This window comes from Canis lupus, chromosome 19 (genome assembly GCF_003254725.2).
Source record: "Canis lupus dingo isolate Sandy chromosome 19, ASM325472v2, whole genome shotgun sequence".
NCBI lineage: Eukaryota > Metazoa > Chordata > Mammalia > Carnivora > Canidae > Canis > Canis lupus.
Genome location: NC_064261.1, coordinates 31,014,853 through 31,029,638, shown reverse-complemented (window position 1 = coordinate 31,029,638; position 14,786 = coordinate 31,014,853). Strand labels below are relative to the sequence as shown.

The 14,786-nt window shown below is 34.0% G+C and overlaps 1 protein-coding gene across 14 annotated transcripts in view; it reads left to right on the top strand.

Moving 5' to 3' along the window:
- PTPN4 (protein tyrosine phosphatase non-receptor type 4) overlaps nt 1-14,786 on the top strand; it is a 206,884-nt gene that overhangs the window by 118,295 nt on the left and 73,803 nt on the right. For all 14 annotated transcript variants that reach the window (XM_025429215.3, XM_025429221.3, XM_025429268.3 and 11 more), the window contains one exon: nt 8,622-8,710. In XM_025429215.3, the coding sequence (XP_025285000.1) occupies nt 8,622-8,710 (89 nt within the window). The remainder of the gene's footprint in view (nt 1-8,621; nt 8,711-14,786) is intronic.

Sequence of the window (14,786 nt, the reverse complement as noted above, 5' to 3'; positions counted from 1 at the left end):
GACAGGATAGAATATTAAGTAGTCCTAGCTATTTAGTTTAGAAGAGACTACTTTTGGAGACTACCCTCCAAAAGAAAGGAGGGAAGGCCACTACAGGGGAACATGAAATGAACAGTTCAAGTTTGAGGTATGGGTGGAAAATAGTAGAACATCTATTCATATTCATCCTAAATCTCATCCTTTTACATTGCTATTTTTTAACTTATTTTAAAATAAAGCAGAGATACAAGTATGTACTGTATTTTAGTGAACATCTGCATCTACTGCCAGGTCAAGCAAGTCATTCCAGTAACATTCTTTGTGCTCTGTCCCAATAACAGCCCCTTCCTACACTGTATTATTTTTATGGTCTTATCACCCAACTGTGCCTTCCTAGATACTACAACTTGGTCTTGTTTTTTGTTTGTTTTAACTAGATAGCTTTAAATCTGTTAATCCTTCTTTTCTTAAAAATTTCTTTTGAAAGAACTTGACCTTTTCATTTTTAATTTCTTATGGTTTGGACTTTACTGATCACATGCTCATGATGTAATTCAGTATGTTCTGCTGCGTTTTGTATTTCTTATAGACTGGCAACGTGATCAAGAGGCGTATTCAGAGTCAGGATTTATCCTTTTTTGTTTTATTTTATCAGGAAGCACATAATGTCCGGTTTTCACTTCCTTTTTTTTTTTTTTTAGTAGCTATTGATCCATTAATTCACTGGAGGTTGCAAAATGGAAATATCTTAATTCTGTTTTTGTTTTTATTTATTCACTGGGATAACCTTAAAGGGAGTCCCTTCCCTTCTTTTACTTTTTAATTACCCAGTAGCATAGCTCATATACGAAAAGCCCAAGGAAAGTGTTGTTTGATTCCAGGGTGCATGGGTGGCTCAGTAGATTAAGAGTCTGCTGCCTTTGGCTCAGGTCATGATCCAAGGGTCCTGGGATCGAACCCCATGTTGGACTCCTGGCTCATGCTGTCTCTCAAATAAATAAATAAAATCTTTTAAAAAAGGAAATACCATTTTTAAACAATGTCATTATTAATTCATGGATTAAACATTTTTGACAGACTTCAGTATATTACACACACACACACACACACACACACCCCCCATTGAAGCTCAGATCATCCATTTTGGCCACTTAGTCTCTTGTTTTGATCCTTTAATCCTTTTGACATGACCTTTGTAGTCAGCATCTATGCTGTCTAGTATTTTAAGATGTTTCAGGCTCATCTTGTCTTTTTACTCCCATAGACCAGGAATTAGCTATTTCTTTAAGAAGCCCTTGTTTCTTTTAATGCAAAATGATATTTCAAAATCTCAATCTGAGTGTTAAGATTGCTCATTCCTACTGGTTTGTTATTATTTCTGTGTTTTTTAAATGTACAGAGTTAGAATCTTTGTTTCTACATATCTGCATTGAGATATACAGAATATTTTAATTCTTAGAAGACTCCAAGGATTCCAGAAATTAGACTAGTCAATTATTATGTTTTTATCACACATTACACTTAAAACTATAATTGTAGTGTCACCATATCAATTATTACTGAAACAGTTAAAATTTTTCCTCCTGACTTTTGTAGGTGTTGTAAAAATACAGTGTTAAATCATACAGCACTGTATATTATAAACTCTTCCTTTTAATCATTTTTTGACCTAGATTTCATAGGTAACTATATATTTAAAACTCATTACAGGTTATTTATAATCAGGGATTATATGAAACATATTCTCTAGTATTGTAACTAAGTAAATATAAGGATATTACCATTTAATCAATTGAGAACCACTTATTTGAGAACTAGGCTCTGTGAAATGATACGGTTCATTGATGCTCAAAGTATGACCACAAACTGAGAATGATCCACGAATTATTTATTACTGGTCCATAATAAGTACAAAATTGAGAGTTAGCATTGAGAAACCTTTATAGCAGTCTGACACCAACCATGTGATCACTATAGTCTGCAGAAGTATTATACCTGACACATTAGAAATTTAAACAGATTTGACTAGTATTTTGCCACAGGCAGTTTACTATAGGCAGTCACTATGTATACATGATTCTAGCTGTTGTCACATAGCTGACAGTAATTAAGCATTTCAGATGAGTGGTTTAAGAGACCAATAAATAGGGATCCCTGGGTGGCCCAGTGGTTTAGCGCCTGCCTTTGGCCCAGGGCGCGATCCTGGAGACCCAGGATCAAGTCCCACGTCGGGCTCCTGGTGCATGGAGCCTGCTTCTCCCTCTGCCTATGTCTCTGCCTCTCTCTCTCTTTCTCTCTGTGTGACTATCATAAATAAATAAAAAAATTAAAAAAAAAAAGACCAATCAATATCCAGGTAAGAAACTTGTAGATGTGAGCCAATGAAATTTTCACTGATAAGTTGGATTCCATCTAGACTTTGGTTTGATTCATCAGACACCAAGAAGTCATGATAACTGCATTAACGAAACATGTAATTATGGGTACACAAAACATCATGGAACTGGTCTGATGGGAAAATTTTTAGTTAGACGGGGGAGATAAAATCGGATGAAATACTATATAAAGGCCTTTAGTGCCAAACTAAACGGCTAAGACATCTTCCTACAGATGATAGAGATCCATTCATTTAACATATGAATATAGTTGACTTGGACAACGCAGAGTGTAGGGTCGCCAACCCCTTAATCCCCCACAGTGTAGTCAGAAATCTTCATATAATGTCTGATTCCCCAAAAACTTAATTGCTAATAGCCAACTGCTGACCCAAAGCTTTACTGATAACATTGTTGATTAACACATATTTTGTATGTATCTTTATTTAAATACTTTAAAATATGTAACATTTTATATGTATTATATACTGTATTATAATAAAGTAAACAATATAGTATACTAAAAAATACAGTATACTGTATTCTTTAAAAATGTTACTAAAAGCCATCAAGAAGAAAAAATACAGTACTGTATTGATAAGTGTATACCATCTGTTTATAAGATGGTGTGTCTATACCTACATCAGTATTGTTTTATATGATATGAAACACTGTAGACATTAAGTGTATTACTAACACGAGACATCAAAATTGAAAAGTTAATGTGAAAAATAAATTCTTATTTATTTATAGAGTTAATGATTCATACATGGATAATTAAGTAGCAATATGAATGCTTTATGGTAGCGTAGCCTATGTACTAATGAATGAATCATTATAAAATCTTTATGGCATACAGTTGCAGTTGTCCTAATGCAATATTGGAAATTGTTAATTAAAAAAAAAAAAACCTCCTTACCTGTGATGACAGGTTGATGTGCGTGCAGTCTCTCCAATTATGAGAGAATGAGGCATACTGTATGATAATGTAATTCTTTGAAAGCAAAGTTATAAAACATTAGGAAAACTGGGACACCTCGTTGGCTCAATTGATTAAGCAGTCAACTCTTGATTTTTGGCTCAGGTCATGATCCCAGGGTTGTGGGATCAAGCCCCGCGTTGGCTTCTGTGTTCAGTGGGAAGTCAGTTTGAGATTCTCTCCATTTCCTCCCCCTTCCCTGTGTGTGCTCACTCTAATTTTAAAATAAATATATCTTTAAAAAAAGCTAAAGAAAACTAACACATTATTAACTTTATATTAAATACTACTGACTTTATTCCTATATAAGGATAGCTTGGCTATTCACTTCCATACAAGTCTTGCACACGCAAATACTTTGACATTGCTGCTGCTGATGATGATAAAGAAATGTCTCATTGAGCTCTTGCCATACAGTTAGTTTTCTGTACAAAGATACCCATGCACAGGTACAACATATACTTTTATTAACTGAATGGCATGATGATGATTATTCATTAAGTGGACGTGGATTGTCATAAGGTCTTCATCCTTGTCATCTTCACAATGAGTAGGCTGAGGAGGAAGAGAAGGGGTTCTTATTGTCTCAGAAATAGTAAAAGTGTAAGAAGTAGAGGAAATGGAAGGAGAAGCAGGAGAGGCGGGGACACTTGCTGTAACTTTATGGAAATGTATTGTTATATCTAACTGACTCTTCTGCTTTTTTCATTTTGCTAAACAGCTTTCTATATCATACCAATTGTTCTTCCACTGTCTGCTTTAGTTTTAGTGCTCATATCATGGAAGGGTCTATGTTGTGAAAGAAGTCAAAAGCAGTCTTAAATAATCAGAACTCTTCTGCCAGACTGTCAAATGTCAGTTCATTTGCTGCACCTTTTCTTCTACTTCCTCATCGTCTGGCACTGGTTTGGAAGCATTCACCTCTATCAGGTCATCCTCTGTTAATCTTTTGGTGTGGTGTCTGTTAGCTCTTGAATTTCTTGATAGGTCCATATCATGAATCCTTTTTCTCCATCTTTTTACCATATCTATAATCTCTTTCATTATTTTCTTGACTGGCTTTGTTTTAAGGTCTGTAAAGTCACACACATCTGGATATGGTTTTCTCCAGCAGGAATATATTGTTTCAGGAAAGCTTGATGGCTTACACAGCCTTTTTTAAATAACAGTGGCAATAAATAAATAAATAAACAAACAAATAACAGTGGCATTCTCAATAGTGTGAGCCTTCCACATTTGTATGATGTTCTATCAGGGTTCTTTCCCATAGCATAGACAGTCCTTTACATAGAGACCATGTGTAATGAGCTTACATGTTCTAGAGGCTGAAATAGAGATGTTTTTGAGGGCAAGTAGAATACTTTGACATCTTTTGCTGTTGAACTTATGGGGTTCGATGGCCAGGGACATTGTTCAATATCAAAAGAACTTCAGAAGGCAATCCCTTACAGGCAAATTACTTTCCGACCTGAGGGACAAAGCATTGATAGAACCAGTCCAGAAAAAGGGTTCTCGTTGTACAGGCCTTCTTGTTGTATAACCAGAAGACTGGCAGATGGTATTCATCTTTTCCCTTCAAAGGTGGCAAGTTAGAAGCTTTATAGATATGGTCAGTCCTGATCATGAACTCAACTGCATTTGCACGAAACAGTGTTAGCCTGTCTTTTCCTGCTTTAAATCCACAGCCGTGCTTCTTTGCCTTACTAATAAATGTCCTTTCTAGCATTTTTTCTTCCTGAATACACCACTTTAATCTACATTCAAAACTTGTTTAGATAGATAACCTTTTTTCTCAGTGACTTTATCAATGGCATCTGGGAACATGGTTCCAGCTTCTTGTTCGGCAGAAGCTGCTTTTCCTGTTATCTTGTCATTTTTTTATGCCAAACTTTTTAATAAAATTATCAAACCATCCTTTGCTAGCATTAAATTCTTCAGCTTTAGAGTCTACACCTTCCTTTTGTTTTAAGTTGTCATATAATGACTACATATTTTCAATCATACCAGAATCTGTAGGTATAGGTTTACCTTTCCTATAGCAGTCTAGTACCCACATAAAAGCTGCATTTTCAATATGAGATGAAAAGGTATAGTATTTCACACAAAGTACCAGGTTTTTTGTGCATGCTGGTGTAATTGCAGCAATAGCTTCACAAATTTCCTGTTCATTTTTCACAATGGTCCTCTTGCTGGATACATTTCTCTTGAAACAGCAGGCAATCACAGCTGCAGACCTCACTCTATGATATATATCAAGCAGTTCGGCTTATTCTTGTAATGTCATGATTTTCTTTCCTTCTTGGGAACACTTCCAGCATCACTAAAAAGCTCTTTGTTTGAGTCCAGTGATATTATTGGAGGTTTACAGTATTACACTAAACACGTTGAAAAATAAGCAACTGTGAGAGATCACTGTTATTACTATATGTAATTTATTGGAGAAACCAAATTGCTCATGAACAGATAAGTGTCACACTGTTTTAAGCAGATACTTGGAACACTCCTGCTCACCACAAGAGCAACAGGAAGTAACTATGAAATTATTACAGTAATACAGTATGTACTACAGTAAATGTTACGCAGTTACGATTTCATGTTGTATCTTTACATTTGTTTACATTTCTCTCAGCCATAATGGTGCCATGTGTAGTATGTAAGCTTGCAGAAGTTTAGTATATCTTAACTTTTTATAGTTGATTTGTATGTATTTTATGGTAACAAATGATAAAATAGACTAGTATCTACATATATTTTATACAGTCATGACATACCTAACTTAATTTTTTTATATTTCTTGCCTATGTGATTTGTCTGCAAGTTTTTTGAAATTGCTGCAAATCTCCAAAAATTTTTCAAATATATTTATTGAAAAAAGTGTGCATATAAGTGGATCCACACAGTTCAAACCTGATTGTTCTTCACAGGTTAACTATACAGGGCACTTTTCTATACCTGAGAGTCCAACAGTGGAAAAAACAAAGGCCCTATACCTTGCCACTTAGGTTCTAACTTTTTTTTTCTTTTTTCTTTTTTCTTTTTTTTTTTTTTTTTTGCCTCTTAGCTTCTAGTGAAGAATAAAAAATAATCAGATTAAACAAGGCAAATTATTGCATAATATTGGATAGCAGTAAGTGATAACAAGAAAAAGATATTTTAAAATAAGGTGGTCATCATGCATTTTCCTGTACATTGGAATTAATAGCATTTGTGTCTGTTAAGGACATAACACTTGTTTCTTTGATCTTGCCCACTTCTCACATCACCCTGGGAATGGTCACTTTAAATCTAGATAATTATAATTTAAGAATTTGAGTTCCTAGATACCCTGAACATGTTTCTTTCTTCTTCCTATTTTTTAACATGTGTTCTTATCAACATAACAACTTGATTGATTTAGTCAACAAATAGTGTTGAGTTCTGCATATCTATTTAATGATATTGGTTCTTCTCAAGTGCTTGGTGATCCTTCCTTGTGTACTTTTGTATTTGTGATTACTAGTTCACTTGCTTGTAGATGTTGTCTTTGCTATGGCCTGCCTTAGAATGAATATATTGCCAGGGAGAACATGGCTATAGTTTGCCTATCTCATTCTGGGCCTCTTCATTCATTCTGAGCATCACTCTGACTTCTGTCCCTAGTATCCACACTTACTGATTGTAGATTGGCTACACATACTTCTCTATGTCTCCTAGCTCAATCCAGACAGGGCAGGATTGTGGGGTTGGTAGGAGATAATTACCTGAGCTGCTTTCTGCCTGGTCATCCTGACAGAAATTTGAGGCTCCCTTATTTCTTTTATCTGTTGTCTGTAAAATTGTACCTGTTGACTATGCTTTCTTTCTGCCTGCATGTAGAACTTATTCTTCTAGTAAACTAGTGTCTAGTTTACGCTGTGGTCTTCTATAATTTTTTTCTTAAATATGAGTGTAAAAAAAAATCTGTAGCCTCTTTATGTTTTTACAAATTCTTTAAAATATCTAGTCCATTGATTATATACCTCTAATGTTATGGATTGTTTTCATGTATTTTCTCCAGTGTTTTATGAGATTGGGAGCAGAATGAGCAATAGGTGGGGATTCCTGGGTGGCTCAGCGGTTTAGCGGCTGCCTTCAGCCCAAGGTGTGATCCTGGAGTCCCGGGATCGAGTCCCAGATCGGGCTCCCTGCGTGGAGCCTGCTTCTCCCTCTGCCTGTGTCTCTGCCTCTCTCTGTGTGTGTCTCTCATGAATAAATAAAATCTTAAAAAAAAAAAAAAAAGCAATAGGAACATATGCTAAGTAAACCATTTTGGTCAAACTTTAAGACTCTCATAATAGTGTACAATAATGGTGGTTATTGTGTTACCTTGGCCGTTTGTTATGTATTATCCTATTGAACAAGTTAATTTAGTAAGATTTAATTTTATTTTATTAGAAATTATTGAAGCTGCATTTTAAAGAGGTTTTTTTTTTTGTTTTTTTTTTTTTAGGGACACAGTTACAAAATCCTAATTATAATTTCATCAATTAGTTCTGTCTTCTGAGCATATGGATATAGGGAGTAAAAGCATTATTGCTCTATTAGCTTGCCTGTACAGTGTTTCAAGTCAAGTAGCAAAACTATTTCAAGGTTGATTAGCATATGAGAAAAGAATTTAATTCTACTCCTTTTGTCACTAGTGCCAGTTGGCTATTCAAAGTGGATCAGTTAGCCTGAAAACTTTCACTTTCCTCAAAGCATCATTCAAATTTTCTTCTCTAGAATCTTTCAAACTTTCCAACACTTGTTAGCCACTCTGTACTACCATGATATTTTTATTGTATTATATTAGTTATATGACTTATTATTATATTGGAAATCTTGTTTTATTATAGGTTACACTTTACCAAACTCTGAACTCCTCCATGTTTTATCCACTTTTGTAATTCTGACACTATACTTACACAGTGGTTGAGTCAGAATAGTTTTAGAAATAGAAGAAAGGATACTAACTTATCATTCTACAAAATGAGAAGACTTTTGATTCCTTGTCTCAAATTCTCAGTTCCAGTTACGAACTGTGGAGAATCCTGAGATCATTTTTACTTTGGATTAATGAATTTTTATAATGCCAAGTTGAAGTTTGTTGTGAAGTATGTTATTTATTTTTATGAGGTAACAATAACCATATGGGTTTGTAAATATTGTGCAATTATATTCTGCCTTTGAAAATTTTACATTGTATTTTTAAAACCTTATCCTATTTTTAAAGTATATATTTAACAAGAAAAGCCCAGTATTTTAGACTTGTCATTTTCTTTTTTTTGAAGGATCAAAGTAACAATGAAATTATGATTGGAGTGATGTCAGGAGGAATTCTGATTTATAAGAACAGGGTACGAATGAATACCTTTCCATGGTAAGAACTTCCATCAATACTTTTGCTTTTACCATTATATTACCACGTATAATGATTCATATTAAAGAAAGTGATTGTTGACCAAGTACGTGGCTTGCCCAATCAGAGGAGTGTGGTGCTCTTGATCTCAGTCGGGGTCGTGAGTTCATGCTCCACATGGGGTATAGAGATTACTTAAATAAATAAAAAATTTTTAAAAAGTGGTTGTAAAACTATATTAATGTTGTCATACAACTTATCCCACTTGAAATCAACTAGAGAATACCAAAATAATTTAATTATTTTACTTTAAAATGTGCTTTAATCCATCAGAACAGTATTCGTAGACAATACTACTTAATGAATGTTTCTCTTTCAGAATCTCTGAATTTATACTATAGAATTGTATCTAATACTATTATGTTTACTGTGTCTTGCACCCTGTTGATTGCTCTAAATCAGTATTTTATCTAAGTGCGTTTGGTGGGGTGTTAGTTTATTAGTTAGAACATAGGCATGGTTGCTGCATCTAGGATCCACTATTACAATGGTTTCAGTTGGTTCTAGGAAAATTATGGTGGCTCCAGGTGTTTAAAACTCATCTTTCTTTAGTTTTACTGTTCTACTTTCCTTAGTGTGTTGTCTTTGTCCAGAATGACTCATCTGCCATTACTTCTGTATCCCAGAATGAGGAGGAAGGAAAAGTAGCATCTGCCACTTTCCTTTAGGGGATAAATTGAAAATCATAAAACTCAACTTAGTCATATGTGTTACATATTATATGAGTAGCTCTGGATTTTTAAAGTAAATGGACTGATTTTCTTTAGCAAAAGAAACAAATACAAAAGAAATACATTGTAGTAATCTGTTCTTCTCTGTATCTCTGTTTAAAACTTTTGGTCCTGGTTTTTCACTATCTGATTTTTTTTTAATAGATTTTTGTAATTAGTCATTTTAATAACAGTTTAGTAGAAATATGATGAGTGACAGAAGAAGCAACTGTTTTAGAAAATTGCCACAACTTTGTTTAAAAAATAAAGATAAATTTCCTAGGTAGGTCACAAAACCACATGAATTAGAAAATTCAAAAACTGAGATGACTGTCATGAAAATTAAATACTTTTGCCCTTCAAAAGACACTCTAAAGATGAAAAAGCAAGATACAGTCTTTTGTAAAATATATATTTGAAAAAGAACCTATCAAGAATATAATAAGAACTTTCATAGCTCAGTAATAAGAAGACAATCTGATTAAAAAGAATAGGCAAAATATTTGAATACACATTTCCACCAAAGGACATAATCCAGATGGCAAATGAGCACATGAAAAGATGTTTAGTCATCAGTGAAATGCAAGCTAAACCACAATGAAGTACTACTCACCCACACAATAGCTCCAATTAAAAAAGAAATGAAAGGGACGCCCGGGTGGCTCAGTGGTTTGGTGCCTGCCTTCGGCCCGGAGCATGATCCTGAAGTGCCGGGATTGGGATCCAGGGAGCCTGCTTCTCCATCTGCCTATGTCTCTGCCTCTCTCTCTTTGTCTCCCCCATGAATAAATAAATAAAATCTTTTAAAAAATAAAATAAATTTTAAAAATTAAAGAAATTTTTTAAAAATAAGACAACACCAAATGATGACAAGAAGCAGAACACCTGAAATCTCACACATTCCTGGTGGGAGTGCAAACTAGTATACCAACTTTGGAAAACAGTTTGACAGTTTCTTTAAAGTTAAACCTTGATGTAATCCAGCATTTCTATTCCTGAATATTTACGCAAGCAAAATGAAAACCTAAGTTCATATAAAGATTTTTACAGTGACATTCATAGCTACATTATTTATAGCAGCTCAAAACAGACCTACAAATACCAGTTGGTGAAAGGATAAGCAAATTATGGTATATCTCCATAGTGGAATACTCTTCACAAAAAGAAATGAACTATTAATACACTAAACCATTTGGATGACCTTGCCCTCAAAACTTTATGCTAGGTATAAGAAGCCGGACACAAAGACCACATACTCTTTGTTTCTGTTGGTATGACATTCTAGAAAACCCAAATTACAGAGATAGTAGACCAGTGGTTGCCAGGAGCTGAAAATGAGAGGAGGCAATTGATTGCAGAGAGACACCAAGGGAACATTTTGAGGTGATCAAATGTTCTATGTTCATTTTGTTGGCAGCTAGTTACATAACAACACATTTGTCAAAATGCTTTGAAGTATTCATTAAAGCTGGTATATTTCATTGTGTATGCTAACACCTCTGTAAAGCTCATAAAAGAAAACTAAGTATCATTTAGTGTTTCATCTCACATCTTTTTAAATACTTGCCATGTAATTCAAACCTGGTTTGTTTGGAAGAGGATATAAAACAGTTTAAGACACAGCCCCTGCCTATTAGCAAATGCACAAAAAATAATTATAAAATCAATAACAAATATGTGATTAAAATCTTCATAGAAGATAATTATCACTCATTTTTATAACAGTGAAATGGCAAATGCACATCTTTGAAATTAATACGTTTCTGATTTTTACTAAAGACAATTTTAAAAAATATTTTACTTTGTATTTCATATTTTCTATAAATGTCAAAATCTGAAAAATTCTTTTTTGATGATGTGGATTAAAATAACAGTGATAATCTAAATTTTTCTGTATTTTCAAAACCCTATATTGTATACATACTCCCTTTTTATTATTATAAGGATTCTAGAAGAATTTTTGAGAAATTGTTTTGGAAACACAAAGGATACAATCTCTCTAGGGAAAATTTGAATGCCTCCATGATATTTGAGATGGTTTTTAAAGGATGAAGGGAAATTTCGTGAAAAGGAAGTATGGAAGAGGTATGTGTGGATTTAGGGAATTCAAGTAGAGATAGCAAGCATTTGCAGAGACCTGATAGTAAGAAAGGATATGGCAAGTTGAAGAAATGATGAGCTGTTTGGTTTGGTTTCTCCTGCAGTTGTCTTTACTGAAGATAGAAGCAAGGGCACAAGAATTTAGGAATATTTTGCATAGAAGAGAAATTAGATTCAGATTGTGACAGATCCAACATACTCTGTATGCTAAGTAAGGAGTTGGCATATTAGTTTACTGGTGAATATGCTTAGAACTAGTTTATTGTTGAGAAATAAAACTCACACTTCCAAGTCTTTATCATAGAAGTTAGGTTCAAAAAAAAAAGAAAAAGGATGTGAATGTTTATGATGTTGATTGGAAAGTATATAGTGTTTATTTTAAATTTTGTCTTCAAGAATTAAACTGGGATTTAAAATTGGTAGAGCTACTGTATCTACATCATCATGGAACCTAAGAGTTTCTTCTGATCTTAACTATTCATGGCTGTACATACTAACAAACTGGCAGGAATACTTAAAGGTAATTGACTAATTGCTAGTGACTGAGCAAAGACTGGCTTGGGAGATGAAAACTTCTGAAGGCCCAGCCTTACAAAAGTCCCCACACTTTCATTAGTTTTACTACCACCAGGCATCCCACCAGGTTACCAGGTGGAAGATTGGAGAAAAATCTATCATGCTCTGGTGAGCAGGGTAGGGTAAGCAGAGAAGTAACCATTTTGAGATATGCTCAGAGCTTTCTCTTCTCCTTAACAAAGATCTGCCCTCAAGAAAATCTGATTTACATGTACTTAACCAATATGGATTTTACCAGAGCATAACCAAAGTGGGAGAAGAAAATATCATTTCCAGGCTACTCTGTACCCCCTGTGAGAGAGTGAGCTGAAAAGCACTGCAGATCATAGCCAAGTAGAGAGAACTAACCGCTGAATCCTGACTATAGGTTAAAGAACAATTCCTTCCCAACCCCTCACCCTACTGCCACATCAACAGGGCTCCTGTATAACAACAGGAAATTGCAACTTAAATAACTGCAAGGCTCAGACTATTTTTAAGAAGGAGTCTTTCAGGAAACCTAAAGACTACTAGAGGAAATAGTAGCCTCAAACACTTCTCTCACATATTCCTTTGAAGAAAGCATAATTTGATTAGTTTGGTTTTTAAAGGATTCATGCCCCCTGAGCATAATTGAAAACAATAGAGCAATGTGTTGTTAGTTAGGGGTGTTTTATGCTGGGTATCCTTTTTGAAGGAATGGGATGATTGGTACCAGGATTACTCAGGATTACTGTGGACATACCTCAGGGTGCACCTTCTTGAAGAGCAACAGCCTAAGTTTAACACTGAAAGTTGGCAGACTAGGGCAGGGGGATGGAGTGGGAGAGGGTAGTGGTTGATGAATTTCATGAAAAAAATGCGGCAAATAACAATGACAAGCTGTGCCAGGGTTACACATATCTTTTTGAATTAGTGTTTCTGTTTTCTTTGAATAAATCCCCAATAGAGGAATTATTGGATCATACGATGTTTCTGTTTCTAATTTTCTGAGGAACCTCCATACTGTTTTCCACAGTGGCAGCACCAGTTTACATTCCCAACAACAGTGCACAAGGGTTCCCTTTTCTCCACATTCTCAACAGCATTTATTTCTTGTCTTTGGATTTTAGCCATTCTGACTGGTATAAAGGGATATTGTGGTTTTGATTTGCATCTCATTGAGGATTAGTGATGTTGAGCATCTTTTTGTGTATCTGTTGGCCCTTTGTATGTCTTCTTTGGAAAAATGTCTATTCAAGTCCTCTGTCCATTTTTTAATAGGTTTGTTTCTTTGTTATTGAGTTGTATGAGTTCTTTATAATCTGAATATTAACCCAGTATGTAGTACATGGTTTGCAGGTATCTTCTCCGATTCTGTAAATTGCCTCTTCATTTTGTTAATTTTGTTTGCAGTGCACAAGGTTTTGTGGTTTTTTTTGTTGTTGTTTTTGTGCTTTTGGTGTCATATCCTAAAAAATCATTGCCTAGACCAATATTAAACTTCTTCTCTATGTTTTTTTTCTGGAGTTTTATGGAATCAGGCCTTATGTTTAAGCCTTTGATCTATTTTAAGTTAATTTTTATGAATGGTGTATGATAGAGGTCCTATTTTATTTTTCTGCATGTGGCTATCTAGTTTTTCCCAACACCATTTGTTAAAGAGACTATCCTTTCTTCATCAAGTGTCCTTGGTTCCCTTATAAATATTAGTTTTGACTATGTATGTGGAATTTAATTCTAGGTTTGCTCTTTCCATTGGTCTGTTTGTTTATTTTTATGGTATTTCCATATCATTTTCATTACTGTAGCATTATAGTATAATTTGAAATTAGTACAAATTTTAGGATTGATTTTTTTTTTCTATTTCTGTGGAAAATGCCATTTGAATTTTGGTAGACTATGCATTGAATCCATAGATGACTTTGGATAGCATGGACATTTTAACAATATTAACTTTCCCAGTCTATTAACGTGGAATGAAGTGTCTTTCCATTTGTTTGTTTCTTCTTTGATTTCTTTCAACAAAGTCTTGTGGTTTTCATAAGGTTGATAATTCCCTTCATTAAATTTATTACAGGTATTTCTTTGTTTTGTTGCTATTATGAATAGGATAGTTTTCTTTCTTTTTACAGATGTCTCATTGGTAGTGTATAGAAATGCAAATGATTCTTATGCTTTGATTTTATATCCTACAATTTTACCGAATTCATTGCTTAGATTCACTGTTATTAGTTGAATCTTTGTCATTTTTAATATCTAAAAAAAATTTTTTTAATATCTATATCATCATATTCAGAAATAACAATTTTACTTCTTCCTTTTCTATTTAGATGCCTTTTATTTCTTTGTATTGACTAATTGGTGTAGCCAGGACTTCCAGTGCTATGTTAAATAGGAGTGGTGAGAGATGTTTTTTTCTTAATTTTAGGGGAAAAACTTCAGGTTTTGTTTATCAAAGTATAACAAAGTATAATGTTAACTGTGGTTTTGTTGTATATGCCCTTTAGGATGTTGAGGTATATTCCCTTCGTATACAATCTGTTGAGGGGGTTTTGTTTGTTTTTTGATCATAAAGGATATATTTTGTCAATTACTTTTTCTACATCTATTGAGAAGATCATATGAAATTTATCTTTCTTTTGTTCTTGTGGCATTTCATATTTATTGATTTGCATATATTGAACTATCCT